Source organism: Atractosteus spatula, chromosome 4 (assembly GCF_055471065.1).
Source record: "Atractosteus spatula isolate fAtrSpa1 chromosome 4, fAtrSpa1.hap1, whole genome shotgun sequence".
NCBI classification, from domain to species: Eukaryota; Metazoa; Chordata; class Actinopteri; order Semionotiformes; family Lepisosteidae; genus Atractosteus; species Atractosteus spatula.
Window position 1 is genome coordinate 48,525,192 of NC_142709.1, and position 18,498 is coordinate 48,543,689.

An 18,498-nucleotide genomic window follows, 5' to 3' on the forward strand; every position below is an offset into this window, starting at 1 on the left:
CAGCAGCCTTCCTGCAGCTCATGAAGCCCTCCTGGTTCCAGAAGACTGTCCGCCTGGTAATGCGGTTAATGGCCCTGAAGCGGAAACGCTGCAGTTAAGTATTTCTTAAGAGTGTTCTGATGATTGACAGGATGGATTTACTGTATTAAAGTGACCTACTGATTTTGCCCTAAAACCACTACATTTAACAAAAGGCCTTTTTAGCTCTGTCCTTTTTCGCTTATGATTTGGTTGTGTCTGGAAAGGAGATGTTTACTTAATGTACTGTATTTTCGTATTCCAGACAATCTGATTCACTAGGCATTGGTTAAGCAATGTTAAGATGTCCTTGTTTTAATGTGATCTTGTAGTAAATGCAATTTCCTGTAGGTGTCACTGCAGTTTGGCATTGGTAAGAGAAAGTGGGTTAGTTTCTTATTAGGAAAGCAATCCAAATAGAACAGCAGAATTGTTTCTGTGCAATTTTTGATTCATGTTTCTCTTTTCACTTAACAGTAAAAAGGCTGCATAATGTCTGCTTTTTGATGTAGAAGGTGTTTGTATGTGCTGCAGCAGCAGCTTTCTAAAGGAACAGTTAAAATTGCATGAAAAGTGAGAATTGTGTGAGCTCTCAGCTATATCCAAATTAGAAATGAAATGAGAAAATATGCTCTTCTATACCGAATCTGTAGTCTTACGTCATACAGAGGAGATGTATGCATTTTGGTATGCCAAACAAGGCTGAGTACTGTGCAGTATGTCAAAATGTAACACTATACGAAGTTAGTCATTTTTATTAAAACTGAAAAGAAGCTGTGTTTTGTAAGTGTGATTTTATATATTAATATTAAAATCAGTTGATTAATATATCTATTCACATTAGATTGCCTCAATAGTATTACAAATGCTTACAAATGTAACAAAGGTTATTGCAAATAAAATGTCCTAATTGTATATTCCGCAGTGTATATTCAAGTTCCGAACTTCCCTGGCATGTAAACAAACTGTGGCTTTAACAGGGGCGTGAGCAGGGCCAAATGCTGATTCTGCATTTCTAAACTGATCCCTTTTTATTAGTCAGTGGGGTTGGCATCGTGTATAATTTAATACCGCGGGTCGGCTTTGTCACTTATGAAGAGAAGCATATTCCTGCCCCAAGCTGCATTTATTTTTAGATCTATGTCTTTGGCAGTTCTGTACAGAATTCAGTATGTAGAAATGCATGGAAAAAAAACACCCAGAGATTCCTCTCACCATTTTGTTTGGACATGGTATCGTACCTTAAGAGACGCTTATCTGTTTACAGCAAAGGCAAGATTATAGTCCTACTGTGGATTGTTTGCTCACTTTCAGAAGTAATTAAGGGGGAGAGGACTAACAGATTTACTTGATGTTGATTAATTCTTGCGTCGTTGTTTACATATGTAGCTATGCTCCTGATTGAGGAGTGTTGACAAATCTGATGTGCTCTTTTTCTAGTGAAGGTACTGTACAGTAAGTTACTTTCATGATGTGTGAATACTTTCATGATGTGTGATGTTACCCAGAAAGTATGTCTCTAAGCACTTTTGTGCAACAGATTAGATCCTGTTACTACTGTTTGATATGGAAATAACTAATCTTTTACAGTTCACTGAATAGTAGCAATATTCTGCTAGTAAAGGAAATCATAATGGTAATATGCTGTCAAATATGTTAGTGCCACAGAGCAATTGACTAAGATTCAAATTAAACAAAGGCAATTAAACTTAAGTAACACTTATGGATGACTGCATTTTTAATCATCTCAGAAGAATGCTATATACTTAACTCTCAATCTAAATCCAATATGAACCTTATGGAAATATAAATTAGGTTCAATACAGTGAGTTTAAATGAATTCAATTAAGAATGAAATGTTTTTTGGTCTTGCTTTCGGCAATATGCAGACAGTCTTGTAAATGAAGTGTGTTGTATAATAAGGTATCAGTATTTGGAGAACTACCAAGTGTTTACAGCTTCAGAAGAACATTTTTTTAATGTAGGTGACAATCCTGCAAGCATAACATAACACACTTCATATCCTGTCGCACACTAAAGAGCACGTTGGGTTTTCCAGAACCATTCTGAACAAGTGGATGTCCAACAAATGCAATGTTTCTGTCCAGCTCTTGAAAACCCATCCACATCTTGTAATCAGATATTTCTTTGTCATCTTAGGAAAGTGACCCTGGTGATGGTGGGTCTTGACAATGCTGGAAAAACAGCAACTGTCCGAGGGATTCAGGGAGGTAAGTTTCACCCTTATCGTATGCTTTTTTGTCAGTGATTAGGAAAAGCCTGTACATTTGCAGCAGTGCCAGAGAGATCTAACAGCTGTGTACATACTGGTGATTGATTTAGTAAAGTACACATTGGAGCCATTACAAGTGACATTTATAGGGGAGCCTGTTTATCATTCTGGTCCCAGCTACAAATCCCAAACTAAGTTTAATTACAGAAGATGTGCAAAAGAAAACAGAAAGCAAAAACTGAAAACTGCTCTCAAGTTCAAGGCTGGAGTTCTGTTGCTGCATACCAAAGAATGCCTTATTTATCTGTTTATTCTGTTTTGTTTTTCAAGGTCAAAACATTTATCTTGTGAATCATTATCTTGCACACCACAGCAGTGCCTTTTCTCTGCTGTTGAAAGATCAACAACAGGGAGAGAGTAGGTCATTAGCGACAGACCCTCATCCAGGTTAAACGTCAGACAGTTGAGAAGAAAATTTGGGAGGCAGACGAATTGTCTTGTCCTGCACAGTGGTTTGAACCCAATATAACTAGTTCTGCAAAGCACCACTCTAAAGCTGGGATTTGGAATTGCTGCAGAGCAACTACAGTCAAATGCCATTGATATATAGTAAAATGAGGACTCTTGAGAGTCTTAAGTGAAACCTGGCATGACTGTCACAAACAGATGCTTGTCTGGAGAGCCTACCCTCAAGTGTGCGTTTTTGTCTGCAAATTGCTAGCACAGGTTTAGGGGAGAAGAAAAAGTAAAACTGAAAAAAAAACTGCTTGATTTTGTAAATTTCAGGGGTGTTGGTGTGCAGTCCTTAATGCCTGTTGTGTTTGTATGAAAGAATCAAAGAACCAAAAAAAAATCAATGCTTGAACCCATCAAAGCATAATGATGTCTCTTACAGTAGTTCATCTGTACTTCTTGGGGCAGTCGGGACATAGCTTATGCCTCTACACATTCCTATAATATATATGTTATGTATATTTTATTGATATATTTCTCTGCTGTGTGCTGACTTAACTCATTAAAAATAAAAATGTGAAAGCATAAAGCTTTGATGAAATTGAAATGCATAAATGAAACCATGACGTGTCAGTTAATAACTAGCTTTTTCCTCAAAAGATTGTTGGAGGTGAAAAAGGTTCTGGTGTCTAATGTTTTTGCAGAAAATCCAGAGGATGTTGCTCCCACTGTGGGCTTTTCCAAAATTGACCTGAAGCAGGGGAAATTTGAGGTCACCATCTTCGACCTGGGAGGGGGGAAGAGGATTCGGGGGATCTGGAAGAATTACTACTCGGAGTCTTACGGGGTGGTGTTTGTGGTGGACTCAAGCGACGTGGAGCGCATCGAGGAGACCAAAGAGACCATGGCCGAGGTCCTCAGACACCCCCGGATAACTGGGAAGCCGGTCCTTGTGTGAGTCCAGCTCTTTTCCTGCCTGTTTGGAAGAGGGGAGTTATAGCGTGCGTGAAGCTCTTCATTAGAGGTTTAGAGCTGTGAATATGGTAGAGCTGAAGGTTTGCTTTGAGAGGTAAATGTGTGCTATAAGTCTCCTAAAAAGGGATTTGGCTCTATGTTTATTCAAAATCCCTTTAATCTAAGTGAAGCATAGGTAGTCAGTTCAGAAGTTGTACAATATGGTTTTTAAATGAGTATCTAACATTACTTGAATTAGACTTATTAAAGTTTAGATTTAAAATAAGCCATTAAATACTTTGTTTCTTATGCATCTTGCACTTTGGGGTCATCTTCCAGTGCAGCATTACCACCATCTTACAGTGAATGCTTTGCAAGTCTGTGCCTGGTCAATACTGGGATGGTAGAAAAACCCAGGAAAACTGGGTTGCTGCTGTAATTACAGTGCCTTGCGAAAGTATTCGGCCCCCTTGAACTTTTCAACCTTTTGCCACATTTCAGGCTTCAAACATAAAGATATAAATTTTTTATTTTATGTGAAGAATCACCAACAAGTGGGACACAATTGTGAAGTGGAACGAAATCTATTGGATTTTTGAAACTTTTTTAACTAATAAAAAAATGAAAAGTGGGGCGTGCAAAAGTATTCGGCCCCCTTGCGTTAATACTTTGTAGAGCCACCTTTTGCTGCGATTACAGCTGCAAGTCGCTTGGGGTATGTCTCTATCAGTTTTGCACATCGAGAGACTGAAATTCTTGCCCATTCTTCCTTGCAAAACAGCTCGAGCTCAGTGAGGTTGGATAGAGAGCGTTTGTGAACAGCAGTTTTCAGCTCTTTCCACAGATTCTCGATTGGATTCAGGTCTGGACTTTGACTTGGCCATTCAAACACCTGGATACGTTTATTTGTGAACCATTCCTTTGTAGATTTTGCTGTATGTTTGGGATCATTGTCTTTTTGGAAGATAAATCTCCGTCCCAGTTTCAGGTCTTTTGCAGACTCCAACAGGTTTTCATCCAGAATGGTCCTGTATTTGGCTGCATCCATCTTCCCCTCAATTTTAACCATCTTCCCTGTCCCTGCTGAAGAAAAGCAGGCCCAAACCATGATGCTGCCACCACCATATTTGACAGTGGGGATGGTGTGTTGAGGGTGATGAGCTGTGTTGCTTTTACGCCAAACATATCGTTTTGCATTGTGGCCAAAAAGTTCGATTTTGGTTTCATCTGACCAGAGCACCTTCTTCCACATGTTTGGGGTGTCTCCCAGGTGGCTTGTGGCAAACTTTAGACGAGACTTTTTATGGATATCTTTGAGAAATGGCTTTCTTCTTGCCACTCTTCCATAAAGGCCAGATTTGTGCAGTGTAAGACTGATTGTTGTCCTATGGACAGACTCTCCCACCTCAGCTGTAGTTCTCTGCAGTTCATCCAGAGTGATCATGGGCCTCTTGGCTGCATCTCTGATCAGTCTTCTCCTTGTCTGAGCTGAAAGTTTAGAGGGACGGCCAGGTCTTGGTAGATTTGCAGTGGTCTGATACTCCTTCCATTTCAAGATGATCGCTTGCACAGTGCTCCTTGGGATGTTTGAAGCTTGGGAAATCTTTTTGTATCCAAATCCGGCTTTAAGCTTCTCCACAACAGTATTACGGACCTGCCTGGTGTGTTCCTTGGTCTTCATGATGCTCTCTGCGCTTTCAACAGAACCTTGAGACTATCACAGAGCAGGTGCATTTATACAGAGACTTGATTACACACAGGTGGATTCTATTTATCACCATCAGTCATTTAGGACAACATTGGATCATTCAGAGATCCTCACTGAACTTCTGGAGTGAGTTTGCTGCACTGAAAGTAAAGGGGCCGAATAATTTTGCACGCCCCACTTTTCATTTTTTTATTAGTTAAAAAAGTTTCAAAAATCCAATAGATTTCGTTCCACTTCACAATTGTGTCCCACTTGTTGGTGATTCTTCACATAAAATAAAAAATTTATATCTTTATGTTTGAAGCCTGAAATGTGGCAAAAGGTTGAAAAGTTCAAGGGGGCCGAATACTTTCGCAAGGCACTGTAGTGTTGGTGGACTAGTGGGTGGAGCTATTTCTTCTCGACTAGTATGTCACAGTGTGCTCCAGGAGGTGTCATAGTTCAGATGAGACATTTAAACCAAGGTGCTGTAATTCAGATGATAAAAATTCAGATAATTAAATGAAGGTCCAGCATTAAGGATTCCATGGCACTTTGTAGGAGTGTGCAGTGTCAGCTGTGGGGTTCCCCTTGTTTTCCCCTATTCTGCAGCTACAGGCATGTGATAACTGCCTTACATCGCCCAGGTCAGGTGGTTACTGCACTACAGCATTGAATAAAGTGGATCCTGTCCTTATGCAAAGTGCTTTGTCTGGATTGAAAAGTGCATCTTAAGTCTTAATTACCATGGAGTCAGGGAGAGTTCTCAAACTTTCATTTACAGCAGACACTAGATGGCACTGTTGGCTATTTTGTGCAGCATCCTTTATTAAAACTAATCTCCTTTACCGTAAGAGATTTATTAACAAGATTATTTAGGTTCTGGGTTGATCATAACATCGGTATAATCCATTTATTCTTTAGTTTTTAAAGCAGCAGAAGCTATTAAACCAGTTTCTTTACGTTTTAAAAAAATTAAATCCCAGTGCAGCTGATTTGAACTGCTGAGCACAGCATGAAAGAAAATAAAAAAATCCTTATAAATACAGGCTTTTTTATTTTTTCTTATTGACAGCAGTTGGCTTTTGAGATGCCTTGTGTGGAATAAAAGATTTGAATAACAACTTTGTGAGGATATGATGCATGAATAAAAACTTTACATTTTAATGCAAATACTTACCTTCTCTAAAAATAGGTTGTGTGTGTAAGTCGGATTCATTCTGAGTTATTGTCTCATGTTCCTACTTTACAGAGGTAAAAATCCTTTTTTTTGTTCTGGTTTTTCTTTCAAGAGGTGACTTTACTCACAATTCATTACTAGTCCCATAAAATAGCTGTTATGCTTTACATTACTTATCAGTCACAATGTGGAGTGTGTAATAATTTCTGGTCTGTAGTTATAGCTCCCTGTCCTTGAGCAAGGTAGCACTTTTAAAAAAATCCTCATAATTCCTGTGTCTCCACTTTCAAATGAGTCTTTCTATCCCAGCTGCCAGCTACTGCCTAGCAGCAGTTCAGCTCCACCCAGACGTTGTGTGTACTCTGACAACAGCACCTCTACAAGTGAACTGCAGGGGTATTGACTCAACTTTGGTCATGAATTAATCCTTCTACTGCTTTGTTGCTTAATTTTCTGTAATCCAAACACTTATAAAAGTATAGCAGAGACCTCGAAAAGCAAAACCATTTCCCTTAAAGAAATCCATTGTAGAGAGAATTTTAAATTGCAGTTAAAGTGTAACATGTTTGATTAAGTGTAAACTTAAACTTTTCTGAACAAGAACTGCTATTTAAAGCCCTCTTGAAAGTGGACCTCATGTGTTGTCCCTGAAAGCACTGAATTTTGTGTCAGCAAAGTATGGTTTCAGTATAAAAGCATGCATATGAATTAATGCATCAGCAACAGGTAATTTTATACTCTCAGTGAAATAAAATAGTAGGGTAGAAAGACATTTCTTTGCTTTACACTGCAATTATACATCTCTAGCTAATGAACAGCCCTTTATTTGAAATTCCAGTAGTTTAAACTGTAATGAGTTCTGTGAACAAGCAAATAAAAGGCCTTAGCAAACAAAGGCTACTGGGAATTTTAAATACAAACGCTTTGTATTCTGTAGTTCTCAGCCTGTTTTATACCTATCTAGCCTTATCAAGGTGCTGCTAATTGTTTAGGAACACCAAAAGAGTCAGTTGGCTTCATTCCATGGATGAAATTTAAAATGACATCAAAATTTCAACTTTCCTTAAAACTGTTGGTGTAAAAACAGGGTGTCTCAGGTTTTGTGTTTCACTCTCAATTCTCACTGTCCTCCACTATTGTGATCCTTATATCCTGTCCAAAAATATCTAAAATATATCTGGCAATATATAAAAAAAACATTCATTGCTTTTTTTGTTTTTTGCCATTTTGGTCTTTTTTGCTGTTTTTCTGCTCAAATACTGTACTAAGTAACCTTTTTTAAAATTTTGGGCAATAAATGTTATTGAACTAAGATTTTTATAAAGGGAGTAAAAGCAAGTCTGCATACCAGTATTAAAACTTAATGGATGCCTTATATAATAAAGAACTGAAAGATAAAGAAGTACAGAGCATAGAGTGTGGAGATGACCTCACAAACCTGGAATGTAGTATAGTGTTAATATATATGAAGAATAATTAAAATACTTATTAAAATGCCACCTGCATAGTAAACTTTGGCAATACACTGGGCAAAGACTGCATCCAATATCATGGTCCAAGGAGTGAAATCATTTTGTTAGTGACTTGTTTGTTTTTTATTCAAGTGGTGTAGGCAAGACATAAATCACAGCTTTGCAGCACAGAAGGTTTATAGATGTGTCTCTTTTACAGATACATTCTTAAATGAAACAGACAAAAATATGCCCCCTCAGAAAACTGAAAAATCATCATGAGGAGCAATCATGTTATACAAAACTCAAACAAGAAGCAAAACTGATATTTATTTTAATTAACATATGTCATCTTTTCAGGACTCAAAAAAAGATAAAGAATCTCATAGACATTTTCTTGTATTTTATGTCCAGAGAATCTTTAAAACACGGGCCTTATGGTAAAAGCCTGACAAAAAATCTATAACTTCAGTGAGCAGTGGCAAAATGTAACATTTATTTTTACTTTTCCTTAAATGGAATACTATCACATTAATACACAATTCTTTTCTTTTGTGTTATCTGTGTTTTTGAAGACTTTAATCTTGGTTAAGGTTTGATTAATGCTACTTCATAAAAATGTGAAGGACTGGCCCCTGTCAGGGGAATTTTTTCCTGTAGTAAAGTGCATATAAAAATTCATCTTTGCACATTCAAAAAGCTCTACGTCAGTCCTGTTTCCATTTGGAAGTTCCTTTTAACCTTGCCATATATACTAAGCATCAAAAGAAATGTATCACCCTATTTATGCATGTGTGCTTTTAGAAGAATACAATATGTGATATTCTGGATATAGATTAGATGTTGTGGCATAATTTTGATTCATTGATCATCATTGGTGACTGTGATACACTTGAGCGACTTTGTGGCATAAGCACTAAATCACTTCAGTAGTGCAAAATTTAATTTTGAGAGGTGATTTAACTGTTAGCATGTCAAGCCTGGTGAAAATTAAAGAAAAAGAAAAACGTAAATAAGAACCATTATTCCCTGCTTATTGAGTGAAAAACGCCTATCAGATTATTGGTGCCAGCAGAGCAGCCTAGTCCTCTTTAGTGTTAAGCCAAAGACCTACAGGCTGTGAAGGTTAGCCAGGTGCAAATGATGTGGACATGCAGAACAATACACTAATTGTGGGCAACAGACCAGTGGATGGAGGGGTCGGTGTGTCAGGGTCAAGGTAGGACTGTCTGATGGCTGCAGAACTCCACTTCTATTGATTGAGGGAAATCTAACTGCACAGTGCTACAGTACATTGACTAAATCCTGGAGCTTCACCTGCTCCCCTTCCTGCAGGCTCATCCTGATGTGCACAACATTCCAGCAGGACAACACATCTCATGTTGTTCATCTAAATACTTTCCTTGAGAGATCAGAATGTGATGCTGTTATGGTTATGCTGTGCACCAGACTTGAGCCCCACTGAACATCTGTGAGATAAGCTAAAAGGACCAGTGAAGAAGCACATGCTTGTCTGGGATGTACTAGAGGAATGAGACAAATTCCCACTAGAAAACACCTGTCACCTGGTGCCAAGCATGCTCTCAGTTCTACAGATTGTGTCGTTTCCATTTGTAACCACAGCCTCTGTTACTCAGTATTGATCCCCTGTTGGATCAATACAGTTAATGAAAAATGATAATAAGCATAGTGAGTTTACCTATATCATGACTGTTAAAAAAAAAGTCAGAACATCTGCTACAAAAAAATAATTTTATGGATCACTTTGTGAATTTGTTATAGGTAAAACAATGCATTTCTCTTGATGATCACTGTCAGCTGTGCAATGAAAAACAGTAACACTTGTCTGTGTGCTCGAGCCGACCTACATAGCGCACTACAGTACATTACATTCTAGAGTTTACAATTGACATAGCCTTGCTACTTGTAACAGGGGCAGCAACAACAGCACATCTTTTTCAGAGGGTTCTTCTTTCGGTACTTGGCTGCTAGCTTGAACTTCTCATTTGTTTTCTGCACAAAGTCCTGGGTCTTCTGGATGTTGGACTCAATGTTCTCGATGTGCTCGCCCTGCTCCTCAACCTGGAGGTAGATTTCCAGGAAGAGGTCTCGCAAGTCCTTCATGTTGCTCTCCAGGTTCATCAGCTCCTTGTGGCGCTGCTCGATCTCCGTCAGCTGCGCCTTGGTGATCTTCACCTCATTCAAGACGTTCTCGTTGAAGACCTCCCACTTGCCCTGCTCCACCATCTCGTCCACCTCGTCCTCCGACACCTCCTTCCCAGCCACCTCTAGCTGCAGCACAATGAACTGCTTGCACTTGTCCTGCTTGCTGACCAGGGTGTCGTTGTACTGGCGCATCACATGCTGGAAGTGCCGGAAGAGGGCTGAATACTGGGTGCTCTGGATGCGGGTGATCGCAGCGTTAGGGCCGTGCTCAGCCTCGGTGCTCTTGACCCGCTTGGCCAGCACGTCGAGCTTCCTGTGGAGGCTCTCAGCCTGCAGCTTGATGTCCCGGGTGACGCTGCTCTCCTTCTTCATGACGCTGAAGCGGCGCATGGTGGCCACCAGGTTCTTCTGCTGCTGGCTGAACCTCTTCACCTCTTCCGCCAGGTCATTGATGCTGTCGCGGATACGCTGGACCTCGCTCAGGAAGTTCTCTATCCCCGGCTCTGTCTCAAACACCACCGCCTGCGGGCTGAATGACGCCCCGTCGGTCACATCCTCCGCAAAAGGGTCCTTTTCCTTCTCCATCTCTGCGTCTTTAGCTCGCTGCCGGAGCTCCTCTAGGCGATCCTTCATGGTTATTCCGAATGTATTCTTTTTTTAACGCGATCACTTAATTAAGGTTTAATCTCTGTCGTTCAGTCTGCTGTAAAATGAGGTGCCATTATTAGGCCCGGTTCCGTAGCGGTTTTGTGAATCTGAAAGAGAGAAAGCTGACAAGTTGATAAATTAAAAAGGCCGTAGTTGGTTAGAGGCTGCAGTACTTGAGATCTTGCTTCTGCCAGCATCCTAAGAGAGAAAAAAATTATTTCTATTATCGTTTACTTCTCTCTTTACGTTTATATTTTTACTGACTGCCTAAGGGAACCATACCAGCTGTAGTTTTGCACCGAATGGGGTCTAAATGGTTATAGTGGTTTCTGGTAGCGCAATAAATCTGTTCATCAAAGTACTCTGGCTCAAAATATCTTAGCATGCCTGTCACTGGCAGCAATTGGGATTATTCTGATTCTGTGCTACCAGCAGGTCTGTGAATCCTGTATTAATAATTAATACAAGTGTGTAATAATCAATGAAGTTATTTATCGAAATCAGGAATATTCTGTCAACTCATGAAACTAAAGAAGGCCAAGCGTGACTTGATCAAAGGCATTATCATTTAAAGTATTTTAAGTACTGTATATTTTCAGTATTTTCAGTTGCTACAGAGGAGGAAACTGCACTGTTACCTTGCTTTTTGATATTTCCTATGTAGTCCCTGTGAGGGGTGTGCCCATTAGTAAGTGTAAACAGCCACACTAGAATAAAGACTTAGGGGCCTCAGTGTCTGAAGTTCTTCCAGCACTTCAGAAGACCATTGGGTTTCCTGTCCCAAGTCACTGTTCCTTGATTATTTTCTTTCATTAACAAAAGCCCCTTGCTTCCTTTTCAACAGCTCTATCAGCAGTATGCAAAGCAAAATGATTAGGTTCATTTTAGAAGATTTTTGGATCTTCTACTCACTGGTCTAATTTCTAGATGCTGTGTTTAAGGTAAACAAATTCTTCCAACCTTTTATATATATTTCTACAGAATTTAAAGCACATCAGGCTTTGTGCTCTACGAGTAAGTGATTTGTTAGAAGATCATATCTCAAGGGCTTGGAAGCAGCTCGTTAATGCTGCAATGATCCCACAGCCTGATAGCAGTTTGCTAAAGTGGGTATAGGCTGGAGGCATGTCCCTAGATGGGCATCTCTTTTTAAGTGCAGGAACAAGCTAGAGCCACAACAGCGTTCTGTGTCAGTCTGCTGTGCAGTGTTCTTGCTCACTTGTCAGTATACCTCAACAATGTGAAAATATGGGATTTGATAAAACACCCAGCGCACACTCAAACGTGTGTACTGAACTGTACAAAGTAGTTACAGCAGCTACTTTAAGAAGCTCCAGCGCAAACTTTCCTGCTTTTTATTCGTAATGTCCATTTCTTTTTGTCTAGTGGGGGAAAAAAAATGTTTTTCCCACTTCACACCTGAAGAAGGCTCCACGGCCGAAACATTGTGTTTTCTTTCTTCTTTCTTTCAGCATGGAATAAACCTATTACTTGTTCCTTTTCAAAAAAATGTTTTGTCTGTTTACCATTTCTAAGTTGAACATTACAAAGATGAGACAAACTTGCTTGCAAACAAAATGTTTGTGGGATGTACAGTAGGAATAAAAGGTAAACACTGCAAAGAAAATGTATGATTAGAAAGAAAATCATACCTTTTATATCTGAAGTTAAAGTAATAATTGCACTGCCTTAGAAAACAACATCAAGAAGGCGGATTGGTGTTTGTATACTTTTAGCAAAGCCTCAAGAGCCATGGCAAAGTCTTGATTTTTTCCAAGCTGATCAGTATAATTCTAACCACCCAACGTCAAGAGTTTTAGACTTTAAAAACTAGTTTTTAAATCTCAATTGACTAAAAATAATCAATAAATAACCCTTACACTTATATAGCACTTTTCTGGAAACTCCACTCAAAGCACTTTACAGTGTGGACCTTAATGGGGATTCCCCTCAACCACCAATGTGCAGTCCCCACCTGGATGATGCAACAGCAGCCAAAGTACACCAGTACACTCGCCACACAACAGTGGGGAGGAGAGCCGAGTGCTGAAGCCAATTCATAAATAGGGTTTATTAGGAAGCTATGATTGGTAAAGGCCAGGAGAGAAATTTGGCCAGGACACTGGGATAACACCCCTACAATCAGTGCTGGACATATCCTGCTAGGATGAAAGTAAATAGTTGCATTTTACTCATCCAATCTCAATTCATCCAAGTTAAACCTGATCATACCAAATTTACATATGAATTAGTCTGAAATTAGTGTATTTATGGTTATTACACATTAGATTAGCGGAAAGAACAGGAGTAATAGCAGATTTATGAGGAATCATGGATTGAAAATAATCTTTACATATTACACTTTGCTAGATATATGGGCATTAACATCTGTTTAGACATGGTGACTTAATAGTAGTTATAATAATACTAAGATTTTCTTTAGCTGACCCTTTTATCAAAAGCCATTTACAGTGGTTACACTTACCTATTTTTTACACAAACGTTTTGGAACTTTTTTTATTATTGCTTACACTTATATAGCGCTTTCCTGCACACTCCACTCAAAGCGCTTTACAGGTAATGGGGACTCCCCTCCACCACCACCAATGTGCAGCCCCACCTGGATGATGCGACGGCAGCCATAGTGCGCCAGAACACTCACCACACATCAGCTATCAGCTATCAGAGGAGAGCAGAGTAATGAAGCCAGTTCATAAATGGGGATTATTAGGAGGCCATTTTACAGTTTGTCTTCAGGAGCAGTCTGTCATTTATATCTTCATCTTTGAAATTTCGCATGCTGAACTGTCCTGAACCTGACAGACATGGGGACAGGAGTTTTCTTAACTGATTTATTTGTGTGCTTTCAGATCTCTCTCCCATGCCATTGCCTTATTTTTTTTCTCCTGGTGGAGCTGTGAAACACTGGCAGATGAATAAAGTTTAGCAGAGAGCATGTGAATGTAACCTTTGGGGAGACGGCAGGGGAGGAAGGGGGTTGGGATTCTTCCTGTGTGGTTTTAATAAACGTTCTTATGTCGTCAACCCTTCCAGAGCCAGAGATTACTGACTTGGTGTAACCTTGTTGTGATTGGGAACTGTGAAGAAAGTAAATGCTACTTTACAGCCTTCATAACTAAACCAATCTCCTTGGGGGTAAAGCTTATTAATGTAAGAGTTGCTATTGTTCAACACAATGCTGCAGTTTCACAGACCTTGAGTGTAAATACTCAAGAGGCTGTCTTTTGGAACTTTCCCTTTCCCCAGGACCTAATTAATGAATTGCATAACTGTTCTGTATGGTGCAGCTGCAGATTAGTTTAATAAGTATCAGCTGATCAACAAAGTATTGCAGGCATTGTATAACCCAAAGTCTCTGTACTTCAAAGAAAACACAAAAACAAACAGGAATCTGACTAATTCTGCCGACCACCTCACTCCCATACCACAGTGCGTCATAAGGCAGTGTACATTAATTTTCCTTGGCCATTATAGGCCATGCTAAAGCAAAGACAGTATTTTTAATCTTAATATGCAAAAAAGTTAGTCAAAACACATCCATAACAGTTTCTTGCCTTCAGTATGACTTTTCTAAATGAGGCTGTACTCAACGGGGATAGTTCTTACATGATATTTTATAACATTTCTAAATTCTCATAGGACTGCTGGGGCTGTGAGTTTACTCTGTTTTAATGGTCTTGATTACTTTTTATTAAAGTGTCATGTTTTTCCCCAGACAAAACATGGGTATAATTTTTACTACCAATGAAGGCATTTTACCATTTAGTCCTTTTGAAATCCATTCTTAACATTCATCCTCGCCATTATAGTCATCTTTGTTGAAGCCAGGAGTTTTTTTTTACAGCAGTAAACAGAAGCCAAACAAAATTCTTCTTTACTCTTTTGAAGCTTTGCAAAGGGAATAATATTTTAATAAAACTAGTTTGTATGGTAAAGGTATGTACTTAGTTATCATCTTACATTATTATTATTAAAGTAGACATTGCAGTTCTGTTGGCTTAAAGTCAAAACCTTTTTCCTACTTAACAAGTGTAGTAAGTCAACACTACTGACACTTGTGCAAGTAATGCTGAAAAAAAATGGTTGATAAGGCTTTCAGTGTGTCTTGGTCTGGATACAGGATCTATGTTGTAAATACAGTCATTCACAAAGTTTGCTTTGCAGATCATTGCTGAAAACAAAAATGGTGAATTTATTGACTTTACCTCTTTATTAACTTTATTCTGTTAACGTTTTAAATAAAATAAGCTTTGAGTTTCAGTACCATCTTTTATTAAAATGACTTTGTCCAGTATAGCACAATTACAAATACATGATCTCTGGTCATTTTTAGAATACATAATATCTACATAAAAGGTTGACCTCTAAGAGAAAGCCAAACCTTTTTTTCAAATTGCTTCATGTTTCCTGGATTGTATAAATAAATTATCATGCTACATAAGGCTAAAAGGAATGTATACAGTATCTGTACCTAGCTCTAACCAAACTCTCTTCCTTCTTTCTTCTGAAAGACATCTTGTACAGGTGCTCCTCTCTCTTAGAGTCTGCCTTGAGGAACTCAAACCTGTGTTTTGAGCTGTGACAAGTTTCTTCACCTGCAGCTACTTCCTTTACTGAGTCTGCATTGACTGGGTGAGCCCAGGACATAGATTCCTATGGATAGCGGAACATAGTTCAGATTCCACCTATGTGAACCAGTGTTAAACCTGTTCACTCCACATCCTGTATCGTGATGTGGAGTGATATTAAAAACATTTTGCTTGCTTGCAGTTAGGTTGTTTTGTAAAACTTTAAAATCCTCTGAGTTTTTGCAAACTTCTAATAAATGAGAAAATACATTTATTCAGACTTCTACATATAGTTCTTCTGTTTGTTCTTTTAAAAACCCATCTGAATATAATAATCCTGCTTTTTCAAACACTTAACCTGTTTTTTTCTTAAAAGAAACTTTTAAAACTAAGAATGACCAAAAGAACACTAAATAATGGTCTGTAGAACACTACAGGCTTTCTTTTGTTCTTTGTCTTAGAAAATGTGTATGAAAAGATTTTTAGAGGAAAAATTCTGGTTACCTTGTTGTGTATTCCTCAAAGATTGAAACACCTTTCACAGGAAGGACATGTAAGCAGGTGTTAGCTCCACTGAAACGAGTAGCATGGTAGGTACTGAAAAAGAACAGCGACACAAAATCCCGTCAGTCTGAGCATTTCCCCATGGTACAGGTCCTCAGGGCACCGATTTTGCTTTAGCTTTGACCTCTCCAAATCGCTCAAGAAAACATTCCAAGAACCTAGCGTGTGTTCAAGTCAAAGTTAACCATGACATCAGGACAGCAGATAGACAAAAACAGTGCTCCTGGGAAATCAGGTTCAGCCAGTTATAAGCCCAGCCCATCTAGCCACAGAAGTGCTCTGCCTGGCCAATAGGGTGAAACTGACTGAGGCTTATTAGGCTATCTCTGATCGCAGGATGACGTAATTATGTCAACGGGGAAGAAAGCATGCTGTTCACTTTCAAAGTGCCTTTTGTCTCAAAAGTATTGTATTCAGGGGGTTACCCCTGAGTGTGAAACAGTTCTGATTGTTTTCAGACATGTCCTTCAGTGCACTGAATACGTGAAGCTATTGTTTTAGCAGTGGGAATGTTAGTCCAAAACACTTATTTTGTGTTTATTACACTTTCTTTTAAAATAAGAGAGAAAAACTTAGCAACTGACGTAAAAATAAAACGTAGAAATAGCGTCTTTGTTTTTTATGGTATTCATGAGTGTTTTAATAGCACACAAATGTAGTAACAGTATCAGGAAGTAATATCAAGAGAATGTATTGCTGGGTGAAATAATAAAGTTTTTGCTTGCACTAACGTAATAAAATATTCCTTGTAAAGATACCAAAAGTATTATCCTGTGGGAGAAAAAAGAGTAATGTGCAAAATTAGATTGATCATTTAGGTGTTGAAATACAGTCCACTCTAGGTAAACCTGATAAACATAATGTCTATTGTAAAACATAGTTCCTTATATCAGGTGTGCCCAAGTCTGTCCTAGAGGAAGAGAATCTGTACGTTTACAGTCAATTAATCATAGGTGTTTATTCCATTAATGGGCTCAGAAGAAGAAAAAAAACACAAAGGACTGGTAGGTCTCTGTCCTACTTTTTGAGATGCACTACACTTTTTGTGCTAAATTTACACTTTTTGTATTAGCAGGTTTAGTGTTAGTAGTAGTCTTGGGCTCTCTCCTGGGCTTGAGTGGGGTCTCTCCTTGGCTCCTGTCCTGTAGAACCCAGAAGAAGAGCTCTTAGTTCTAACTCTGAAATAAGTATGACCACAAGACCTCACTTTCAGGCAAGAAGATCAGATCCTCCTGGACCAGAATCAGCCTGAGAGAGCAAACCTGGTTAGGTTTCAGGTGTTGGGTCACTGATGTGAACAGCCACTGCTCCAGACTGATGTGAAAAGCAGCTTCATTTAGAATCTTCAAAAATTGCTCAAACATTTGAAGACTTATTTTTCTCAACTCTGATTGTTTGTTTAAAATGTCAAAAGTTATCTTTTGTTTAAGCTTTGTTTAATTCTGTTTGGTGCCTAAAGCTAGGCTATAATTGAAAAAAATCTCAGACTGCCATCATTTCTAATGCTTCTTGCCTTCTCACTGAAGGAAAACAATGCAATGTTTGTCAGTAAAAAAATTAGTAAAAAACTGTATCTATTTGATACAGTACATACACGTATCATATAGTGTTAATATAGTTTAATTCTTGCATTCGCTGGAATGGCTGCACTTTTTTATTCTAATATTATGTTAAACATTAATTTAGAATATTTAAGATTCCAGACTGACAGCCTTCACCTACAAAGGAAAATTTGGCAATCAGTCAAGTTCTGCTATCTGCTACACCTGTCTGTTCCATTCTTGGTAAGCGTTAAGATCAGCTCTCTGCGTGCTGATGGTTATAAACCAGTGTGTGAAAATTCAGCTGTATGTGGTGCTGGATCTCCTTTCAAGGTTAAAGAAGGATTTGGTGGGGTGTGGGGGTGGTTGTTACACTTGCAGAAAACAACAAACATCTACTTATCCGTATGTTCACATGATTGTGAATTCCTAAGATTTTAGCAGTATTACATTACTCTGTTTCTCAGGCTAACATAAACCTGTCTCTGGTTTATAGTGTGATGTACTGTATACCAGTAATCTCTATATGAACCTTGATGTAATTTTAATGAGATTTGCAAAGCTGATCGAACACTCCTTTCCCGCCGTACCATACTAGGAAGAAAGGAGAACTTTTGCGCTGCTTGTCACAAATAATGCAACGATTTGACTTTGTTTGGTATAACACAGCTGCTTCTTTTCTTATATTACCCATGACAGTACTTCCATTACTGCACAGCCTCAAGAACAGAAGAGGACATCCTGCCCTGCTTTTTATATTGTACTTTAATTGCAGTGACTGCTGCTTTTTAATCTAGTTTTCTAAAACTAGGCATTATAGTTGAAAACATTTTATTTTGTCCTTAAAAAGATATACTTCACATCATAATTTCCACATGTACTTTATAAAACATATATGTAATTGTCTCAAATGCCCCAAGTTCTGCCTACTTCTGGATGAGGACAAATATTTGGGGAAACAGTGCTTTTTCGGTAGCAGAACTGTCAGACCTATTGGATTTGGTGAGTCATCTC

General features: G+C 38.7%; 2 protein-coding genes across 5 annotated transcripts in view; one reads left to right on the forward strand and one right to left on the reverse strand.

The window, feature by feature from the left end:
• Positions 1–18,498, forward strand: part of arl13b (ARF like GTPase 13B) — a 38,836-nt gene that overhangs the window by 8,741 nt on the left and 11,597 nt on the right. For all 3 annotated transcript variants that reach the window (XM_088913188.1, XM_088913190.1, XM_088913189.1), the window contains 2 exons: positions 2,179–2,249; positions 3,409–3,658. In XM_088913188.1, coding sequence (XP_088769314.1) covers positions 2,179–2,249; positions 3,409–3,658 — 321 coding nt within the window. The remainder of the gene's footprint in view (positions 1–2,178; positions 2,250–3,408; positions 3,659–18,498) is intronic.
• Positions 8,097–16,177, reverse strand: stx19 (syntaxin 19). 2 transcript variants are annotated; one of them, XM_088913194.1, is made up of 2 exons: positions 15,884–16,177; positions 8,097–10,897 (listed from the first exon to the last, which is right to left on the reverse strand). In XM_088913194.1, exon 2 carries the CDS (start codon positions 10,773–10,775, stop codon positions 9,897–9,899), a length of 879 nt encoding a protein of 292 aa, XP_088769320.1. In that variant the 5' UTR covers positions 10,776–10,897; positions 15,884–16,177; the 3' UTR covers positions 8,097–9,896. The 2 variants fall into 2 exon arrangements, with proteins under 2 accessions (XP_088769320.1, XP_088769321.1); XM_088913195.1 differs by having other exon boundaries at positions 8,097–10,912; positions 15,884–16,134.

Bases quoted from the DNA above. Each gene is read 5' to 3' on its own strand.
- stx19 (XM_088913194.1), bottom strand. From the start codon at position 10,775: ATGAAGGATCGCCTAGAGGAGCTCCGGCAGCGAGCTAAAGACGCAGAG.